This window comes from Anopheles coluzzii, chromosome 2 (assembly GCF_943734685.1).
Source record: "Anopheles coluzzii chromosome 2, AcolN3, whole genome shotgun sequence".
Lineage (NCBI taxonomy): Eukaryota > Metazoa > Arthropoda > Insecta > Diptera > Culicidae > Anopheles > Anopheles coluzzii.
The window spans coordinates 124,314,727-124,336,702 of NC_064670.1; the positions used below are offsets into that span (position 1 = coordinate 124,314,727).

At 51.5% G+C, this 21,976-nt stretch overlaps 2 protein-coding genes across 5 annotated transcripts; one reads left to right on the forward strand and one right to left on the reverse strand.

Annotated features, from left to right (window-relative positions):
• Positions 1–532: 532 nt before the first annotated feature.
• LOC120948196 (retinol dehydrogenase 12-like) lies at positions 533–2,187 on the forward strand. Its single transcript, XM_040364297.2, has 5 exons — positions 533–799; positions 878–1,141; positions 1,218–1,634; positions 1,713–1,829; positions 1,916–2,187. Exons 1-5 carry the CDS (start codon positions 741–743, stop codon positions 2,013–2,015), a joined length of 957 nt encoding a protein of 318 aa, XP_040220231.2. The 5' UTR covers positions 533–740; the 3' UTR covers positions 2,016–2,187.
• Positions 2,188–2,556: 369 nt separating this feature from the next.
• Positions 2,557–21,960, reverse strand: LOC120948185 (uncharacterized). 4 transcript variants are annotated; one of them, XR_005750928.2, is made up of 7 exons: positions 21,565–21,960; positions 11,350–17,760; positions 10,607–11,283; positions 10,412–10,538; positions 7,767–10,334; positions 7,284–7,596; positions 6,782–6,894 (listed from the first exon to the last, which is right to left on the reverse strand). XR_005750928.2 is itself a non-coding variant. In XM_040364257.2 (6 exons), the coding sequence occupies exons 2-6, from the start codon at positions 17,627–17,629 to the stop codon at positions 5,546–5,548; spliced, it is 11,001 nt and encodes a 3,666-aa protein (XP_040220191.2). In that variant the 5' UTR covers positions 17,630–17,760; positions 21,565–21,960; the 3' UTR covers positions 2,557–5,545. The 4 variants fall into 4 exon arrangements, 3 of the variants coding, with proteins under 3 accessions (XP_040220191.2, XP_040220193.2, XP_040220192.2); XM_040364257.2 differs by lacking the exon at positions 7,284–7,596 and having other exon boundaries at positions 2,557–6,894; XM_040364259.2 differs by lacking the exon at positions 6,782–6,894 and having other exon boundaries at positions 7,138–7,593.
• Between the last annotated feature and the right edge of the window lie 16 nt (positions 21,961–21,976).

The following is a 21,976-nucleotide window of genomic DNA, read 5'->3' on the forward strand; positions in this document are numbered from 1 at the left end:
GTCTGATCAAATTTGTGTCAAACAAAGCAAAATACGATTTGACGATGGTGAATGAGAGAAGCTCCGAAAACTACGATTATCCTATTGCCTAACCCTCCCCGTACTTCAACCATCCATGAAATGTAGCACCTCCAGCGTGGCAGACCGTGGCTTATTTAGGAATACTAATTCCATAACTGGCCAACCGCCCAAAAGCGTTCGGGGGAACAGCAGCAGGCGCCAACCACCTTCGGAAGCCATTGTTTTGTTCGGTTTCATTGCCAAGTTCACCCCCATTCCCACCCCCCACGCCGATGGATTATATTTCGATCCATAAACGTTCCCTCCCACCCTTCCACCCCCCCCCCCCCCTCTTCCCCTCGTATAGCGATATAAGATAAGGTTTCGGAAAACAAATGTACGCGACCCCGAACCGAGAGACGCGAACGAAAATAGCGAGCATTATAATCGCCACCAACCGAGCGTCCGTCGTGAGCGCATTACAAAGGTGAAAAGGCTTCTTCTCCACTGTTTTCTAGCGCTCGAGCGCTTATGGTGGTGGGGGTGCGAAATAGAAAAAAAATCCATTAGAAAACCGAGCACACGTGCAGCGCGCGCGAGAGGGCTTCGGTTGTCCGCACACACGCGTCGTTCGCGCCGTTCGCTGGACCGCTGCTGACCACGATCAGCCCCATCATCAGTCGGCAGTGGTACGGCGTCGCGGATAGTTTAGCGTGCAAACTCGTATCGCAAAAGGCAACATGCTGCTGAGTATAGTGATAGGCGCAACGGTGGCCGTGCTGACGTACAAGCTTGCCCGGTAAGCATGACTCGCCAGTTGTTCTCGGTGGAGCGGTGTGATTTTGCTAAAACCTAAGCCTTACCACCGTGCGCACAGGCTCATCATCGAGGGTGGTCAGTTTCGGAAGGGCACACGGTGCGATGGAAAGGTGATCCTCATAACGGGCGCCAACACGGGCATCGGGAAGGAAACGGCCCGCGAGCTGCTGAAGCGTGGCGGAAAGGTGTACATCGCTTGCCGGTCGCTCGAGCGTGGCAACGAGGCGCGGAGCGATATCATCGCACAAACTGGGCTGGCCGATATTCACGTGCGCGAGCTGGATCTTGCGTCGCTGGAATCGGTTCGTAAATTTGCAAAAGGGTGAGCAGGTTTTCGGTACACTTACACTGGGGTCGGAACGAATCACCATTCGCGAACTACGCGTTTTTTTCGGCAGATTCCTGGAGGAGGAGAGCCGATTAGACATACTTATTAACAATGCGGGCGTCATGGCCTGCCCGAAAGCGCTTACCAAGGACGGATTCGAGCAGCAGCTGGGCGTGAACCATTTGGGGCACTTTCTGCTCACGAATCTACTGCTGGATCGATTGAAGGCTTCGGCACCGAGCCGGATCGTGAATCTGTCCAGCCTGGCGCACAAGTACGGCAAAATCAACCGGAAAGACCTGAACAGTGAGCACTCGTACAACCAGGTGACGGCCTACTGCCAGAGCAAGCTGGCCAACGTGATGTTCACGCGGGAGCTGGCAAAGCGTCTGCAGGGGACGGGTGTCACTGCCTACTCCGTTCATCCCGGAACGGTCGACACCGAACTGCCTCGCCACATGGGTTCGCTTTTCTTCCTGTTCGATCAGTAAGTAGACCAATGTGTGTGATCCTAGATAGCCATGATCGTTAACCGCATATCGCGCCTGTACTTCTGTTCTTCTAGTAAACTGGTAAAACCGTTGCTACGAGTAGCATTTAAGACGCCACTTTCCGGTGCCCAGACCACGCTCTACACGGCCCTGGACGAAGATCTGGCGGAAGAAAGCGGCAAATACTACGCGTAAGTTGGTTTGAATTTGGAAGTTTTGCTAACCAAGGCCAAGGTCGTCTAATGTGTCTGGGGTCCGGGGTGTTTGTTTCTTTCAGTGACTGTCGGGAGCAAAAGCTGAGCAAATACGCACGGAACGACGAGCTGTCCGCGTGGCTTTGGGACGAAAGCGTACGAATGACGAAATTAAGCGGCTGAACTAAAGTACCTGGTGATTGTGAAGCTTTTCTGGCCGGGGGAGATCATATGGACTCACTTTGGGGAAGGCCTCTCTCTTTTTCTCTCTCATACAGCTCTGTATCTTACTGGAGACGTTACTTTAAAACGTGATGACGTGGAGTAATAAAACAAAGTACTAACTAGTTTATGACATCATGCGTACTTTGCGCCTAAAAGTCGGATTTAATTGCTCATCGTCGCGAAGGGTTATCTATGACACGTACCCTCTCTCTGGTAAAGATCAACAGCAATTCATCAACCATTCATCAGTATGAGAAACGAACAGTACTCTGATTAGCATTCAATGCACACAAAGGGTGTGATTAAGAACGCAAAACCGCATGACGCAGTACGGACGCGTGCAGTAGAAGTACTCTGGAGAAGATTATAGACCATCGAAGAGCAATTTCAGAGAGCACTCAGTAACAATTGTGGTTCAAAAGGGTGCACGATAAGTTTCTCGCTGTGGACCGCATACCGACAAACCGACCACAGAAACAAACACGCACTGCGGATTGCATTATATTGTTTTCTTCACTTTTTTAATTCAAATATCCTGTATTATGTCGGCTTTTACACTTGTTTCCCCCGGTATGCTACAATATATCTGTGTGTATTACTTCCTGCGGCGGATACAGAAGAACGTGTTTGTGTGCCAACCGATTCGAAATCAAGCGACCGTTTCTTTTTGTTCTGTTAAAGAAGGGTCTATGACCAGGGGTTATCATCCCTTTTTCCTTCCTACTGCATTTGGCTATCGGATACGACGGATGCTAATTGCAATTAAACACTTAAACTGTTTTTGTCCCACGTGTTGCCTTCTCCTCCTCTCAGTAGTTGTAGTACTAGTAGTAGTGTGGTTGGTTGGTTGGTTGGTTGGTTGGTTGGGATAGAACGACTCACAGGTTCACAATGGATATATTATATATTATGTATTGTATGTATAAGTAGGTAGATATATGGGTTTTTTTGTGTGTATCTTACAAATTGAATAACTTCCCCGGAAAAGCTGAAACATTCCGAAGCAATTTTTGATCGTGCTGTTACATTATTTACTTCCTCCCTCTCTTTCTTTGCAACTTTTGCGATCTGCAACACCACACACACCTGTGGATGTGCATTGCTTGCATAATTCAATTTATCTAAACTCAACGCGGGAGGACACAAGGGATCGAATTGAATTCCTTTTTGCTAGAAACTGCTGCTGCTGCTGCTGCTACAAACTCACAGTTTCTTGATCTATTTTAATGCTAGGATCGTTCCCTTCTCCAACTGGGCACAGTTACTTGAGAAGGAAGCGTGTGTGTGTTCTCTGACTGACTTAAAAGGGTAATACAAACACAAACGAACACACTACTACACATTCGAATAAGTTAGTTTCCTAATCACTTCATCAATTGTATTCTATTTCCTGAATATTTTAATCTACACTTCTCGCGCCCCTCTTACACATCGCTTATATAGTTCTTCTATGTGGTGTGGTAGCCAGTGTACCGCACAATCTAAAGAATAATCTACATTTTTCTGGGAGTATGTTGTTCTATTTTCTGTCTTGCTAAAGAGCAGGTGAATTAAAATCCTTTTTGCTGCTAGGTGTAACCCTTTTCCCCCGGAGGATCGTGCATTTCCACCCCGGCTTTCAAGTGCCACCCAATCGATCGTTCGATTGCATTATTTTTAGAGAATTAGCTGCTTACTCTCTACTATTTTGGTTGGATTTGCGTGACTTAAACGTTAACAGATCGCGCTACACATCATTATCTGCTATGGAAGATTACACCTTACCCAAACACCTACCACTTATCCCTTCCCCTCCCATTGCGAGTGGTGATCGTTCTGGTACAGATATAGTAGAAGGTTTATTTATCTCAGCAAATGTTTGCATCCTTTTTGCCCCGATAGCTACATACCAAGCGCACAACACCTGCTTACACTCTAAAACCGTTCTAGAAACGCTTTCTAGCACAATTCGAAACGTTAAACTATTTCAAAAATAAAAACTTCTAGTCGAAATATCGTCGTCCCTAGCATCTCCTCGCCGCGCCTGTGTACGGTGGGGAACAAACGGGGAACAGAAAACGATTCACGATTTGTTTGTTTTCAACTAAGTCCAACTTAATCAAACGGTAGCAACGCTCATTCATAATACTACTACTCGACGGACAATTTTCAATTGCACAGTACTTCTTAGTTGTTAGTTTCCAAAATTTCAGTCAGATTGAATCTAGCTGATATGTTGCCTAGCATATTCTCGCTCTCATTTGCTCTTTGCCGTTGATGTTTGTGCTTATTAATGACTCGTTCTAATTGATGCGACTACAGCTAAATTCAGTATACGGATGCAATAATGGCCAGAGCGCGCATTTGGGGGCAATCTTTAGGGCGCACGACGAGCCAACCACTTAATCTATTTACATTCGAATTACAAACAAGGAACAACGATGCATTGCCGCCTTGCCGATAACAGCGCCAAAAGCAACTAGTGATTCCCAAAATTGAAATAATACTGAAAATTGCCACTGGCTCTCTCTCTCTCTCTCTCTTTCTACTTACACCTAAAGGCTGGGACCTAAGCAGTATCATAGGGGGGTTTTAGGACACACGATGAGTCTGGAACTACAACACCTACCGCTATAAACACTAAACGTATCTCTCGCCCGCTCGTGCGTGTGCTCCTTCTCTTCTTATCGCCTAAATAGTGAGAAAGTTACAAGCAAAACTGGTGTTTGATTTGAATGGTTATTTCGTATCTTTTTTGTCGACCGTGCGCCTTGCTGTTTTGTGTCATTTTGTATCACCCGCAAAACATCGCGAGATTTGCAGCCGATCGCTATAGGAACATGTGCCGTCAAACTGCCCAAGCTATGATGCATTTGAGTTGGTAGGACGTGAAATCGAATTACATTATAAACGGCGCGTCTAGTAGCCAGCAGTAGGTAGTAATAGTAGTAGTAGTAGTTGTAGTAGTAGCAGTGGAGTAGGGTAGATAGTAATAGTAGTTTCTACACGATCGATAAGATTTAGGAGCTTGTTGAATTGGTAGGTTGGTAGAGCATTTGCTTTGCTGGTGTGTGTTTGTGTCCTAGAGTACACGACAGTATTCTCAAAGTTCTAAACTACTTGTTCGATCCTCGGTTTGAATGTTTGCAGTAGTGCTTCAAGCAGCAGCAAGTGCGAAGATACGAATACAGCATAACATACCTATGTACATTCTTCTCTTGTTTTCTTCGGGACTTACTTAGTACTACGCCGCCAGATAGCCAACTCCTTGCTACGGGGGGACGGTCCATATGAGGCTTGAACCCACGACGGGCATGTTCGAGTTGACGACTGTACCACGGGACCGTCCCTATGTACATATGCACATTAAATAGACACGAACGCATAAAACATACTTACAAACACAGCCACACACACATAAATGGGCGCACATTTCCTATGTACATCTACAATGCGCCCGGTCAACAGTGTGTGTGTGTGTGAAGTGGTACCGCCGATCTTTACAGCGCTTATTGCCATTGTCCAACGCCGGGCTGGCTCGGGTACGGTGGATAGTTGTAGTTGCTTGCTGTAGCAGCTGCCGCCGCAGCCGCTGACACCGCTGGTGGTGGTGGGTAGGAGTGGTACTGTGAGTCCGCCGGTACCATGCCGGAACCGGGCGGTGGTGGTGGTGGCTGACCCGCTCCGTACGGTCCAGCGGATGATGGGTAGTACGGGTAGGCCGATGGTGGTGGTGCATGCGGAGGATAGTAGCCCTGTGGCTGATGGTGATGGTACTGCGACGACTGGTACGGTGCGTGATGGTACTGATGGTACGCAGCTGCTGCTGCTGCTGCCGCAGCTGCACCAGGAGCATTCGCGTCGGGAATGTACGTTGGCGGCGTGTCGTACGTTGACGCGGGTGGGGCGGCCACAGCGGACGGGGCGGCCGTTCCCATTGTCATCGCACTTTCCGGACGATGGAAGGCGGATCCGTTGGCGGCTGTACTGCTACTGCCCGACGGTCCTCCTGCTGCTGACGATGCGACGGCAGCAGCGACCGTGCTGGTAGTGGTTGTAGCATTTTGACTTGCGACCGCAACAGAAGGGACGCCGTATCCGGTAGCGGACGATGGGGAGGATGAGGAGTAGGGCAGGAAGGATCCTGGTGCCGAAACGGCCGGTGGTAGCTGTTGCTGGTGCTGCTGCTGCTGCTGATGATGCTGTGGCTGATGCGATGGAAGCTGGTGCTGTTGCTGATACACGTTCGCGGCCGTCGATGTGTTCGACTGGGTGTTGCCAATGTCCGGGTTGGTTAGTGGTGCAGCTCCTCCCATCGCCGAACCATAAGATGCGGAGGATTGCGAGTGCATCGAATAGTCGGGTTGTACGGTCGCTGCTGCTGCTGTAGCTGTTGTATGCTGCGGAACAAGCTGCTGCTGCTGCTGCTGCTGGTGATGCGTCGAATGCTGTTGGGTTTGCATATGATGCTGCTGCTGCTGTTGTTGGGGCTGTTGCATATGATGCATCTGATGCTGCTGCGGTGGCGCATTCGATGATCCTCTTGAACTGCCACCCCTCGAAGATGTTGTACCGGCCGTTGCGTGAGGTTGCGTGTAGTGGGGTGGAACCGTTTGTGACGGTGAGCCCGGGCGATGCTGGTGATGCGGCTGTACCGTCGCTGGCGTTTGATGCGCGTAACCAATCGCCGATGGTGAAGTTTCCGTTGCCAGCATACCGGTGGCAGATGGTTGTGCAGCAACACTGCCTGTTCCAGCGGAAATATGGCCACTCTCCGGTGCGCCCGGCGTTTGGTAATAGTTCGAGCGAACAGTGGCCGTCGATGTCGTGCTATTGCTGGTTGATGTGTATGAAGGACCTACGGCATGACATACCACAGATGGTAAAGACACACACACGCACACACACAAACATGGAGAAAAAGAGACAACACAAAAACATGTACAAAATCGAAACATAGAACCCACATATAATGCACCTTAGGAAAGGGTTATTATGATGAAACATAAATTCAATGATTAATTGTGATGTATCCTACTGCAGTTTGGCCTTTTCGTTCAAAGGAACATACCATCTAGCTCATGTCAAATGAAATGCGATCTTGAGCGTTAAAACAAATGCAACAACCATTTATGATTTCTTCAAGTAAAATTCCATTAAAAGCCAATTCCAATTTAACATATTTCTACTCTACGGCAACAGCTCTGCCTATGAAATTCAACTTAATTTCCTTTCTCACTCTAACACCTTTTGATAATTTAGTAATTTAGTCATTCTAAATGGAGACTCTACACAGGTTAACCCGGCGCTCTACCACCAATCGAACACGACATCGAACATGAAAAATGTATGGGATTTGACATGTTTGTCTTGTTTGTTTGTTTGTGTCTGACAGTGCACCTCCATATGATTATATGGGTTTGTTCGTGTCGGATGTCGTGTTCGATTGCTGCTAGAGCGCCGCCTAACGCATTTTGATGCATATGAACTCAGGAACATCAACGATCGATCGATTAATTCGGCCAGTACCATCGATAATCTACTTCATTATCTAACGCTTCTTATCGTTTTACACGCAAAGTATGACAAAACATATGTTAGTAAACCAAGAAATCCCAAATGAACATTAGAATGAGTGGAAGAAACAAATAATAATCAAAATAAACAATAAAAAAGGAGCGAAAAGGGGAAGCATTCGATTCCATCAGAATGGTACGGACGTTTACTCACCAGCGTATGACGACACGGGTGGATTGGGCACGTTTCCATAGCCAGCCACGGTAGACGGTTGCGATGCCAACGTGTGACCATTGTTCGTAGCACTCGTAGTAGGCGGTGTTCCCATCCCCATGCCAGCACCTGAACCGTATCCCGCTGCCAACTGTTGATGATGTTGATTGATCGGTTGTCCGTACTGATCGTAGTACAGACCCGAGGGCGGATTGACACTTGCTGACGTGGCCGCGGCAGCAGTGGCCGCAGGTGCCATCGCAGGGGACGCTCCGGCTCCGGCATGATAGCTCGGATACATTCCGGCCCCGGCGATGGATGGAGCGGGTACAGTGTTTGTATTTTGCGAATGGTTCATCACTGCCGGCGATGCGGACGGAGAGGAGGACGCGGATGAGGAAGAGATATGCGTGTACGGTGACGGATTGTTCCGCTTGTTCAGTGCCTTTTTGGCGGCATTGTAGTCGTTTTTGGGAGCTTTCGGTGTTTTGCTCTTCCCGCTAGCACCCTTCTTCGTCGATGCGGCAGCCGGCTTTGGATTGTAGTCGATGTAGCCGTCGGTGGGTGTGGGCGACCGGGTGATGTTGCTCAGCGAGGCTTGGAATTCGCTCTGGTTTTGGTTGTTAATCAGTGCCGAGGTGGTCTTCTCGAGGAAGTTCAGGCTGGACTCGTACTGTGGCGCCGGTGGAGGTGGATGAACACTGCCGCCTGCCGCCTGATGCTGATGCATACCGAGATGATGCGGATGGGCAGGTTGATGTGGCATTCGGTGTTGCATCTGACCACCTATCGGTTGGTAATGGTGCTGCTGCTGCTGTTGCTGCTGTTGCTGAGAATAACTACCGTGGGTTTGCATGTGTTGTTGTTGCGCCAGCTGCTGCTGCTGCTGCTGCTGCTGCTGGGGTAGTTGCCCGTAACCGGGAGGAGTCATCGTATTCCCCGATGAGCTAGACCCCGTTCCGCTCGCAGCTGAAGAGTTGTATGGCATCCATGAGTGATGCTGTTTGCTGGTGCTACCACTTGCGCCGGTTGAGCTATTGTTATAAGCCATCGGAGAAGTGACACCTGCGTGGCCGACAGCCGCCTGTTGTTGGCTGTGATTTTTAACAGCCAACGATCCTGCCGCCGTGGTGGCTGGTGGATGCCCTCCGTAGCCCGTTTGGTGACCGCCCGGTAGCGTATGATGACTTCCAGGATACTGTTGCAGACCGCTTGCCATTGTTTCGCTGGACATGGATGGCGTGGGGTTTGTTATTGGTAACTTACTGCCCGATTGTGCCAGGTGAGAAGTTGCGGGGTATCCACCAACAGATCCAGTTCCATGGCCAAATGCATCAACAGTGGTCGACTGATTGTTGGTCGTATGGCTTGCTGGCAGCTTATCATTGGGCATCATCATTGCCGGTTGATACATACTGCTGTTGTGTGCATTTGTACCAGAGGCCATGTTGTACATGCCCGATGCAGCATCACTAGCCGGATTGATGGTGGGTACCTCGTTCGCCTTGGTAGTTGCCACACCCGGATGCATGTTTGTGACGTTCGAATTACTGGCCACCGTTGTAGTTGCTGTGCCGGTAGATGAAGCCACAGCAACCACACTGCCGACTGATGTCGGTGTGACCGTTGTACTTGTTGTGCTGATTTCCTGCACTTTGCTTGCCTTGTGGCGATAGTTTTTCAGTGAGGATGGCGACGCTTTCGTTTTGCGCTCGACCAGGTTCGGTTTGTAGACCATCTTCTCCCTCATCGGAGGTGAATCGTCGTCGATGGTAACGGTAGCCGTGGGTTGCACTACCGTAGGCGACGGAGACGCATGGGACGGTCCTCCAATCGAGCCGGCCCGGTTCGCCGCAAGGCTTTGGGCCTGAGGAGCTAAGGAGTATGCCGACTGAATCATCGGGAACTTATCAACCGTATCACTCGCCGATGCGTTACCACTCTTAACGGGCGAAGCATTCGTGAAGGAGGGCGTAGTCGTGGACGTTGTCGTAGATACCATCGCCATGCCGCTATTGCTATTGCTCGTGCTGCTCGTACTGCTCATCATCGTGTCCGTCGTCCGCTCGCTCACGATCTGTTCCACCTCGGTTCCATCCTTTTTCGACACAGGTTTATCCGGATAATCGTCCACACTCATCGATTCCTTTTCGCTATCGCCATCATCATTAATCGTTAGCGGCAGCATGCTGGAATCGGACTTTTCGTCATCATCCGAGTTTGATGCAATGCTCAACGAGTTGCCTTCGGAGAAATCGCCCGCACTGCCACCACTGCCACCGGCGCCGTTCTTCGACGTCAACAGCGTGGTAGAAGCTTTGGCCGTACCGAACGAGAGGTTTGATGTACGGCGACCGGTAGCTGCTGCTGGGGTGGTACTAATGATGCCTCCTTTTGCGGGTGGCGTTTCCTTACTCTGTCCCACCTTGAAGGCCGTCCGTATTGCAATGATTTTGCCACTCTCCAGCTGCATGTAGATACCCTTCGGCGACTTTAGCACCATCACCTTTTGCCCAGCCTTCAGTACAATGTTTGATTTGTCTGCGGAGCTTGTTGGAATTACCACGTCTAAGGAAGGAAGGAAAAGAGAGTAAAGTAGTTAGTTTCACGTTTGCACAATTGATAGCGCTTTCAATATCTCTAACCTATCGGTAGTGTCATCTCTTGGGCCGTCATGCCTTGTCGTTGCCACACCTCAGCAGCTATCCAACGGGTAGGCCGGGCACCAGTGGTAGTCGTTTTGTTTGCATCACCAGCCTGCATGGGACGCACCTTTTAGATAAAAAAGAACGTTTTAGCGATATGCTGCCAAGCACCAAAAAGTAAGACATGTTATTTACCGATGCAACCGGTCTGTGGATGATCGAGCCATCAGATGTACGTATCGCACGATAAGTGGTGCCCATCGAGGTGTACGAGTATTGCGGCTTGGTGGCAGCCTGCTTCTCCAGCTCGTATCCTCGCTGTGCCTGGCGCTTTTCTGCCGACGATAGCTTCTTCTCCTTCCGATCGATCAGCAAGCTCTCGTGCGCGAACGGAGCTTTCGTTAGCTTCTTCGAGTGAGACTCCAGCAGGTGCTGCATCACGATGTCGATGAATTTATCCTTATCCTCACTGAAATCCTTCATCTCACCGTCCTCGCCGTCGTCGTAGCAGAGGCTGGTGATCTCCTTCATCGACAGATGCGCGTCCGGATTGCACTCGTCCACGATACGGTCGGACATGCCCTGCTTGTTGATCTGCCGGTCGTAAATCTTCTTCTCGAGACAGTTGTCCATCACCAGCCGATAGACGAAGCAGGGCTTTTTCTGCCCATAGCGATACACGCGGCACACGGCCTGCGTGTCGTGGCAAGGGTTCCAGCTGGCGTCAAACACCACCACCCGATTGGCACCGACCAGATTGATGCCGAGCGAACCAGCGCGTGTCGACACAAGGAAGAGGTGTACGTTCGGGTTGGAATTGAACTCGTTGATTAGCTTCTCGCGCTCCTGCGCTACGGTCGAACCATCCAGGCCTGTGAAAATGTACGAAAATTATACATTATCCTAGCAAAACCATAAACGCTGCATACAATACTTACGGAAGTAGCTGATGTTTTTGGCCCAATAGTTCTCGGTGCCAGGAATTTTGTTGTGCTGCAGAAAACGCTCGATCAAATTCAGTGTCAGCAAACTTTGGCTAAACACCAGCAGACGATCGCCCAGCCGAATGCTCTCCTCTAGTATGCAGAAGAAAATGTCCATCTTTGGAGAGTTTTCCAGCAAATCGGGAATATAACCCTTCATCAGCTCGAACGCCCATTCGTACGGTATTTCGTCCTTTGCATCCTTTCCCTTGCCTTCCTTGGTGCCGGCAGTGGCAGTCGTCGTCGTGGTCGTAGTCGTGATCGTGGTGGAAGTTGTTGTGGATGTCGTCGTAGAAGTGGTTGACAATGGATCCTTATCTGCTGTAGGAGATTCTTTCTCTTCCACTTTCACGACCACTTCACCTTCTTCTAGTTGGGTAGTGTCGTCTTTTAGCTTTTCTTCGCCATCTGCATCCTTGACGATCAGTTTCACGTCTTCCTCTACCACCTTTTCCACGTCTTCCTTTGCCTTGGCTTCTTCTGCTTCTTGATCAGCAGCTTCCTTCTTTTCTATAGGAATTTCAATTTCCTCTTTTTTATCGACGACGGACTCTTCGTCCACCTTCTTTTCCTCCATGGGTTCAATGGTTTTGCCCTCGGTAGATGGTTTCTGCTCATCTTCCTGCTTAATTTCAACTTCTTCCGTTAGTTCTTCCTTCTTGATCGGCTTCACATCCTCGGACGATTCGGTAGGCTTTTCTTCTTCTTTCACCTCACCAGCAGGCTTATCTGGCATGTCTCCACACGCATCGTTTGCTATCTTTTCACCGTTTTCCTCCACCTTTATCTCATTCTTTACGACCACATTATCTTGCTCTTCTTGCTTTACCTGGACGCTTTCCGTCTCCTTTTCACCCTTGATGTCCTCCACTTCCTTCTCTTGTTTGATCTCCTGTTTAATCTCCAGGTCGTCGTCCAGTTTGTCAATTTCCTTCACATCCATGCCTACTATTTCCGGTGGTTTTTCACCCGTCAGATCAGGTTTAACAGGATCGTTGAGGTCTTCGAGCGAAGGTTGATTTGCATACTGAGCATTGGCTTGCTCTTGCGTTATAGCCGCAGCGTCCGGATTGCTTTCATTCGTTTCTGCCGAAGATTGGGCAGGAACCACCAATGGTGCGTCTGTGGTAGGGGTTGTAGTGCTGGCGGCGGTAGCTTCTTGCTCAGTCACTGCACTTTCTGCCGTTTTGCTCTGGGAAAGTTCAACATCACCTCCAACTGCCGAATGGTTACCATTGTTCGATTGTTCTGCATCCCATTTGGGCAAACCATTTGTTGGCAGTGTTTCCGGTGTGGCAAAGTTATCGTACGATGGAGTTGTTTGTGATTGAGGATTCACTGTCGATGGTGCTTCCGCTGCCGACTGCTGCTCTGCATTCGGGAAGTTAAACATGGCAGAACTTCCGTTTTGATCAGTACTTATCGGGGGCTGCTGCTGCTGTTGGGTTCCGTTTGCCCCTTCGTATCCTGCACCATATCCCGGGTATGGCGTACCAGTTCCTCCATTTGCATCATTTGTGGGGGTCGGTTGTTGCTGCTGTTGTTGGTCGTAGTAAGAGTTACTACCATTCACGTTAGCACTATCGCCCCAATAGCTATTCGATTGGGGGTTTTGAATGCCCGGATCACTGCCATTGCTAGAATACTGAGAGTTTGCTACTCCTTCCGAAGTATTCGCGCCATAAGGATACTGACTTTGATGATCATACCCACCAGTAGCGGCGGCCGAAGTGTTTCCCGCAGAGCCGTATGCAGATGATTGGTTGTAGGAAGAGGTGTAATCATTGCGATAGTAATTATTGCCATAACCACCATTATAAGGATCGGTTGCTCCTCCGGGTCCGCCGGCTTGATTGCTGCCACTTCCATACTGTCCATTAGCACCAGCGTTGGGGTACGTGTTGCCGTACACATTCGACTGATCGGGTCCCCCCATCATGTTCATACCCTGCCCATAGCTTCCATAAGCATGGTTCGGTGCCATGGGTCCTGCCCCTGGATAAGGTTGATAAGGATACGATGGACCCATTCCGGAAGCGCCCGGGTACTGCGTACCGTCCGCCTGCTGTGGATACATTGCTCCGCCAGCTTCCTGTTTCACGGAGCTTCCTCCTTCCGTGCCGAAATTAGGCCCAGTACCTTCCATCTTGGGAAAATCAGCCGACCCTCCCGGTGCTCCTGGCGTCGTGTCCATCATCATTGCAGCTGGATCTTTGTTCACGTTGCTGGGACTGATCGTGGCCGCCGGAACCATCTTTCCATCCTTACCCACGGCTTGTGATTTATTGGTCGCTACGGTCGCCTTCTTGGACGTGCGCGGTTTTCGCGGTGTACCGTCTTTCTTCAGGGCGAGCGGTTTGGCCGGTTTCGGTACGGCTGCATTTTTTCGACCCGGCTTTGCCGGTCCTCCAATCGCCGGTACGATCGAAGATATCGGCGATACTTCCATCGTATTGGCGGTACCCGGAATGGCACCCGGAACAGCAGCAACAGCACTATCGACTTCCATTGGAGTGACCGTGCCCGAAGTGGCAGGTGTAATCCCCGTCGAGGGAATCTCACCCGGCTTGACGGCTCCTGGCACTCCTCCCGGCACTGGTGGAGGTTCTGGCTCTTCGAGCTCCAGATCGAGATCGCGCTCGCTCTGCTTGAGGAAGTTGTACAGCACGTCCGGATGGTTCCAGATCTTGCAGCACACAGCAAACGCCTTGAGCGGATTCGGCACTGCCTTCGTCCGGACGACATCGTTCATGAACACGCTGTACAGCTTCCGCTGGAATTCCGTCATGCGTATCAGCAGCACGTACTCTTCCTTCTGCGGCAGCGAGGTTTGCAGCACCGAGTGTGATCGTCGCTGCACAAACCCGAGCAGCAGTGAGTGCAGTACGTGCGCCCGGTACCGCATCAGCTTAATGTCCTGCGGCGTCGAATCGATGCACTGTCCGTTCTGAATCGGGCGCTCAAACATGTTGCTAAACTCCGTCTTCGTGCCGAGATAGTTCGGGCGCACAAAGTCCACCATGCACCAGTATTCGAGCAGATTGTTCTGCAGCGGATAGCCGGTCAGCACCACCCGCCGCTTGGATTTGATTTGCTTCAGCGCCACCGAGATGCTGGCATGCGAGTTCTTTATACGGTGGCCCTCGTCGCACACGACCAGATCCGGGCCCGGCTTCACCAGCGCCTCGTGTATGTCGTCGAACATGTTGCGCTGCTCCTCGGTCGACTCTTTCTCCTCCTCCAGCTCCACCGCGACGCCCTTCTTCTTTTTCTTCTTCTTCGTCATCTTCTTCTGGCTGAGGAGCCGGTACATCTCGTACCCGATCAGCAGCACTCCGCCGTTGCGGGCCCACTCCAGCACCACCTTCGAGCGCGATTTGAGCGTTTTGTGGCTATCGTTCAGGATGTGTATGCGGAAGTTGCGCGGCCGCACTTCGCCATGGTTCCGCAGCGGGCTGTTCTCCGCGTCCTCCGGCAGCCAGGTGTTAAACTCGTTCAACCAATTCTGCAGCGTGTTGATCGGCATGATGATCAGGACCGTTTTGGAGCTGGTGTGCCTTAAAAATATATCACAGAAGCAAACTAACTGTAGCGTTTTGCCGAGCCCCATCGAGTGAGCCAGAATGCACCCAAACCCGGTCGACGAGTCGTACCGCTCGATCGATTCGATGATGTTATCGAACAGGAACCGCACCCCGCCGATCTGGTGCGGCTTGATGATGCGCGCAATCTGGGGCGCGAGGAAGATGTCCTCCTCGCCGTCGGCGTGCCCCACGTTGATCACGACACGGCCCTGCTCGTCCGGCACGTTGTAAGCGTCGTTCACGTGCAGCCCACTGTTCTGCGGATCGTCGTCCGACTCGTCCTCCGGCTCTTCGTCGTCGTCCGACAGCACGATACAGTCGTCGTCCGACGAGCTGTCGATTGTCACGATTTCCTTCTTCTCCGGCAGCGCAATCACCTCGCCATCGCTGTCTTCGTCCTCGTCCTCGGGCTCCTCCTCCGGTTCCAGCTCCTCCTCGCTGTCCACCATCTCCTCGAACGTGCGCACTGGGATGAGCGAAGGCGACGGTGAGGCCGATGCGGAGATCGTGGTGGAAGGTGGCCCAACCGGTGTTACCGCGGAAGCTACCGAGGAAGCCTTCACCGGAGCGATGCTAACCGAGGGAGTCAAGTTAGTAGTGCTGGTCGCTGCCGTCGTCGATGCAGCGACAGTGGTCGTCGTGGTGGTGAGAAGCGAAGTCGTGGCGGTGGAAATCAACAGTTGCCGGTTTTTGGGCGGGCGACCACGTGTTTCGAACGGATTTTTGACGTAGCCCACGCGTATCGGTGTGGTGGAAGCGACCCCACCACTGCCCGAACCGCTCGCCGCCGTGCTGGACGTGCTCGGTTGCTGGGATTTCAGTATCGAGGCGTGTCCCTGCAGAAACTGCATCACCTTCTGTTCGGTTTTGTTCGTTTGCCGCTCCAGTGCAAGCTGGCGCTGCACCTCGCGTATGATGCGCTGCTGCTCCTGGACACGTGCCAATCGTTCCAGCTCCTGGCGCTGGGCTGCTAGGGTAGATGCGTCCAGCTGATTATCGTCCATCACCTCCTTGATGTTCTTGCGCAAATTGCTCACCTTGCGCATCGCCGCATCTTTCTTGGTAATTTCCAGCGAAATCTCCTCGTTACACTCCAGTTCGCTGGCGCGAGATTTAGTGTTTGCGTCCGTTTTCGACACCGGCTTCACGCTGATCTCTCCCATCTCCTTCAGCTTTTCCGAAATATCAAAGTCCATGTGCTGGGTCGCACTCGTCTGTGGCTGTTGGTGCTGATCGGCAGCAGTTGCTTCCGATCCGCTCGCACTGGTAGAGGCACCGGAGCGATCATGTTTAGAGGAATCACTCGCTTTTGATGCCTTTGAGGACTTTCGGCCTGACGATCCACCAGAAAGAGCGCTACCATGATGATAATGGCTCGATTCATTGCCCTTCTTTTCACGCTCGTGATGACCGGCAGTGTGCAGGTGGTGTTGACCTACTACCCCGCCTGCTCCATCCGATGCTCCATACGGTCCTCCGGCAGCAGGTAGCTGCTGTTTGGCGTTCTTGTCGTCCAGTAGGTTCGATATTTGAAAGGACGATTTCGAGCTATCGCCCGCACCCATCGCAGCGATTCCACCAGCCCCGAGAGACGGGTCCACTGGTTGACCGTAGGGATTGCTGTGACTGCTGTTAGCATGCATGCCGCCAGCAACCATTCCACCTTCGGAAGGTGTGTTTTTGGATTTCTTTATCAGTATATTATCGAGGATTTCAATCTTTCGTTTTCCACTGCTACTGCTGCTGCTGGTGCCTGGGCCACCACCAGGTGGAACAGCCGTCGACGGTGGATTGTTGCCCGGTATCGTACTGCCTCCTGGTGGTCCACCCATTCCACTCGCATCGCTGCCCGACCCATTTGGCCCTAGACCGCTATGTTCCTGCTGACCCATAAGCATTTCTTTATCGTCCCGATACGCACCCATCGCGGGGTTGTGATGGTGGGAAACTGAAGACGCTCCGGGATAATGGCCACCCGGCGTTAGCTGATCGGCCGCTCCCGCCAACTGTCCGTAACCGGGATACTGCTGTGTCTGACCGCCGCCATATTGTCCCATCGATGCAGCGTGTCCCGCATGATGGACGGGATGGCCCCCATGGTGGTATGCATTGCTAGCTGAGGCCTGCGAGCCGGGATAGGATCCTGGCGGCTGGTGATGGTACGAGTGCCCGTACGGATTCTGGTGTGCATGAGGATGGTGGTGGTGCGGATACGAATGCTGCGAATGCATCGAGCCCAGCGCCGACGGTGGCGGCGGTGGAGGACCGTGCGCGGACGGATGGTACGCGGCCCCTCCATGGCCGTGGTGCATCGCCGCGTACGGATCCGCGTACGGGTGCCGTCCATGGTGATGGTAATGAGAGTAAGGATCTTTCATCTGATGATGATGATGATGATGGTCCATCATCGCAGCCGCATAGCCCGACGATAGGTGGTGCGAGGGCACCTGCGAGTACTGTTGCTGGTGGTAGGCGGCTGCTGCTGCGGCGGCGGCCGCTGCTGCCGCTGCCGCCGATCCTGGTGCTCCCGTACCGCCGGAGGCTCCTCCTGCTGCTGCTGCTGCTGCTGCTGCGGCCGAGTGGGGGCCTCGTCCTCCCGTCCCATCGCCCGGTGCCCCCGAGTGGGGATGGTGGGATTCGTTCGGGTCCATGACGGAGCTCGCTCGCTCGCTCTAGCTCGGAGGAGGGGGAGTTGAAACTTCGATTCAAGTGCGAGTTCGTTCACCGCCACTCAAAGGACATCCATTTTCGATCGCTCTGGTCCGCGGAGCGTTTTCGTTTGCTGTTACAGAAGGATAGAGAAACACACAGACACGTACGTAGAAATAATAGAAATAACCAGTGAAATTGTGAAATTGTCAACAACATATCCCAAGCCTCGCTCTCTACAAAAAGGAACAGATTTCTAGTGTGTTGAAATGCATCACCGCCCGGAGGACATCGATCACTGCCGGGAGTGCGCCGCCGCTTGTGTTTGTGCAAAAAAAAAAAGATAATTCTATTCCAAAAGGAAATGGGACCATTATCGTTTCACCGTTCCACCAAACCGAGCAGAAAACATGCTGCTGCAATATTTGATACTGCCTCATCGCTGGGTCCTATCCCCCGGGCCAGGACACCACACATACACACACACAAACATACATACATGAAAGCAACTCCCCCCTCCCCATTGAGCAGCGGAAACAGAAAGAGCCGGCTTATGTGGCAATAAAAGAAAGACAACCAAATCAACACGGGCACCAACCCCGCCAGTGGGAAGAAAAGGGAGAAATGTCATTCGAGAGTGAGTCAAATACAGCATCCCGCAAATACGCCACGGGGCCAGGTGGTCTGCCCGTTTTGGGGAGCCAGTGGGGGGGAGAGACACGACATTGGGGCCATTGGATCATCCCGCCCGAGATGACACACCATCACCACCACCAGCAGCAGCAGCAGTACACACACGCAATCGGCATCGGAGGGAGGCACACGGCCACAGTACATGCGAAATATATTTCATTCATGCGCATTCCCACGGCTATCGACTAGTGGCAGGCAGCCGAAGCAGCAGTACCCGTTTTGAGCTGTAAGCCAGGGCGGACATTTCAGAATCGGACCGCTCAGCGGACACTGATGATTGTACAGCAAGTGTCGCTATTTGAAGGTCGACTACAAAGTAAACAAAAAAAGAATTTAGAAAAGAAAGCTGATCATGCATCCTAAACAAAAAGGCAATAAATACCCTCGCGGCACATTGTACAGCCAACATAAACAACAGTCAAAGTCTGTCCCGTTTTCATACTCCACCGGGCACACAGTAAATTTAAACAATTTCATCCAAACGATGGAGCTTTATCTCATGCTGCTCTCATGCTGTCGCGCTATCCGTGCTCATTGGCTTCTACTCGGCGCAATCGATACTGGTTGGAAGTGCTCTTAATTTTATGTACTTGTTGAAATAAAAGCTCCAAACGGGTACATGATTAATAATACAAAAACACATAACCAGCACCAGCTTCCTCCCTCTTCCATTGCCATCACTTCTTCCCCGAGTGGCCGTTCCGTCACGCGTGTACGCGGCGTGCGGGTATGCATGTGTATGTGAGTGTGTGTGTGCGAGGAGTACATGTTGTGCCCTTTTCCCGCCTACTTTTGCTACTCCCTCTCCCCAAACGCCAAACGCTTCCCGATATCTAGACCACGGGTTTTGGTGGATTTTGTTTGTCTAGCATGGCATGCCCGGTTAACCAGCCGCCAGCTTCGTTTTGCTGCCTTGCCTCCGATAGCAGTAGCCCGAGCTACTACTACTAGCCCTGTCGTCATGGTGTCCCATATCCACCACACCACCAGCGCAGGTCGGTCTACCCCTAAGTCTAATGCCTCCCCCTCCCCTCCACCCCTTTCTTCAGCCGCGAATTGTAGCAATCGCGCGTTCGAGAGTGCAGCTCAACAAAGGGAGAAACGGAGAAGGTGCACGGGTGTGTGTTTGTGTGTATGTGTTATTTAGTTTCGTATGTCATTATTCGGTTTGCATTGCATTTCTATCGGCACATGAATAATACATTCGTCCCATGCTCTACAGTTGGACACTCCCGGCCGGACGTGCACCAGCAGGAAGCGGGCCAGATGAGTCGGTGGCCCTGCTGGTCAAGTCAATCTGGCGGGGTACAGGTTCACACACACACTCTGCAGGAGGAAGCTGCTGGCTGGAGTTTTTGATACAGCGCAACCCCACCTGGATGGGGCCCTCATCCTCCAGGCTAGGCTAAAGCGAGGAAAGAGCATATAGCCATCATCATCGACAAACGTTGCTCTGCCACTGCTCCAACATTCCGAGACGAGAGCGTGAGCATGCAGCATAAGAGTGAGATGAGTGTCCATCCGTCAGCGTTCGAAAGGTACAACATCTCTGCCGTGCGAGCGAGTGAGAGAGCGAGAGAGAGAGTGTGTGGCAGGCCGCTTACTCACAAGCCACCATGCCGGAGAGTGGAGTCTGCAGTGGAGAATATGGTAAAAAGGCTCCCGAGCAGGCGTCTTCTGGAAGCATCATCTCCGCTCACAGGGACAGGGACAGATTCAGCACACAGAAAAAGAACAGAAAAGTCCAAACGGAAGACGTCCGACACCCGAACTGTTCCGTATTCTGCCAGGGAGCGGGTACTGCTACTGCTGGGGCTCTGTTCTAGATTTCCTCGACGATGTCTTCGGGTATATCCTTCACGCATCGCAGCGTCTAGTAATGTCCAACTTTTCACGTTAATCAGCGGGTTGCGCTGTGTTCTGGGTTCAATGGCAGAATCAAAGATGGGCATGGACGTGCTGAAAACTGCTGGCACAAATCTGGGTACACCAGGCCGGAATGGAATGGAATGGAGCGGAGCGGAGTGTGTTCTCTGTTGTGTGTGGCTGCAATTAAACTCCATCGGTGCGCTCTTTTAATACATAACTTTTCAAAAACCCTTGCGCGCTGTGGAGGGCGGGGGGATAGGGGATACATAAATAAATAAATCAGCCCGTTTCGCAATGCACCAGGGTGAACCAGGGGCTTAACGGGGGTTGCTGGTGTGGTATGAGCAAAATGAGATCCAGCACTGCTAGCAGCATGATTTCTGTGAAAGTAAGAATTGATTGCTGCTATTGCAATTTATGCTATTCGACCTGTTCAGACCGATCAGAACGTTTAAAATGCTTATTACGCTAGTTTAGATTCTAATTGGCCTATGCAGCAGTAATGGCCGATTTGCAGCTCTTTGTTATGGTGGAAAAATCTAGCTCTGTTTGACTGAACTAAGCATGCTTTGAGAATATTAAAATGTCCAATTGCTTTCAACACGTTACCAAAGAAACAATAGATTCCTGTTGCTTATTTTGTACATTTTTTCCGCCGATTACCACCATCCGGATTCCTTCAAGGGATTTGAAAGAAAGTTGATTCGCCATGACCATGATTGACTCATCCTGGGCAGGTTGGAGAAGCATATTCGCCTTCGATGGTGTTTTATCGCACCATCATCCCTCCCACCCTGCCGTGTAGGATCGAGTGGTCCAACCGAAACTTCTGAGTACAGTGACGCACGCTCCTGTCCACACCCAAGTCGCAGGCCCTGCGTCCGGAAGCTGGTTTCTCTCGGTTCGGGCCGATGATGAGTTGGTCGATGATTACACGCCTCAGTGTAACATTACACCCCAAGAGAACCATGAAGAGAACCACCGGAGCAGGCGGTCGCAACCAGCCGTGGCGGCGTACATCTTCCACTGCAAACACACAAACACACACCCTATATCACACACACACAAACACACACACGCATTCACACTTCCTTGCTTCACGATATGACGATGGTAGTTGCAGGCAACTGCACCCAGCCACCCCGGGGTCGGAAATTTCCTGTCCGCCTTCTAGAACGCACCACAAGCATTATTTCGGTATGGCCACATTTCCCTCAAAAAGGGTCATCGTTGTCGCCACCGCCACTAGAAGGAACTGGTCGCACAACCAGAGCAAACACGCACACACGCACACACACAATTTAGGAGGAATCTCCTCAGCGAAGCGAACCAGACACACGGTGAAACTTGGGGCACTTTTCCCGTGGCAATTTACCTGCTTTTCTGCAGCTAGCGCGGTCCGGAAAACACTCGTACACGGTGCGTGGCGTATAGTTGGACAGTTTTTCTCACCGTTTTCCTGCCCTAGCACATCTTTCTAGCACTATTTCAGTAAAATTTCACCGTTTTTCATTCTACACCTTCTCGCGGCAGCCATTAAAACGGAACGGCGTTTTCATTGCCTTTTTCTCTCTGTCTCTCGCTTTTGCTCAGTGTGGACTAGTCGCCTTCTCGCTTTGTTCGCCAGCGAAGCAGGGCCGTAGAGTGGGCGGCTGTCTCTTTCGCACCAACGCTCGGCATACAAATCAAAACATTTTTTTCTACACATTCTTGCACACACACACACGCTCGTCCAGGCAGGCACGCACACATCCGCGCTCGTACACAGTGATTGCGCCCGGGAACTC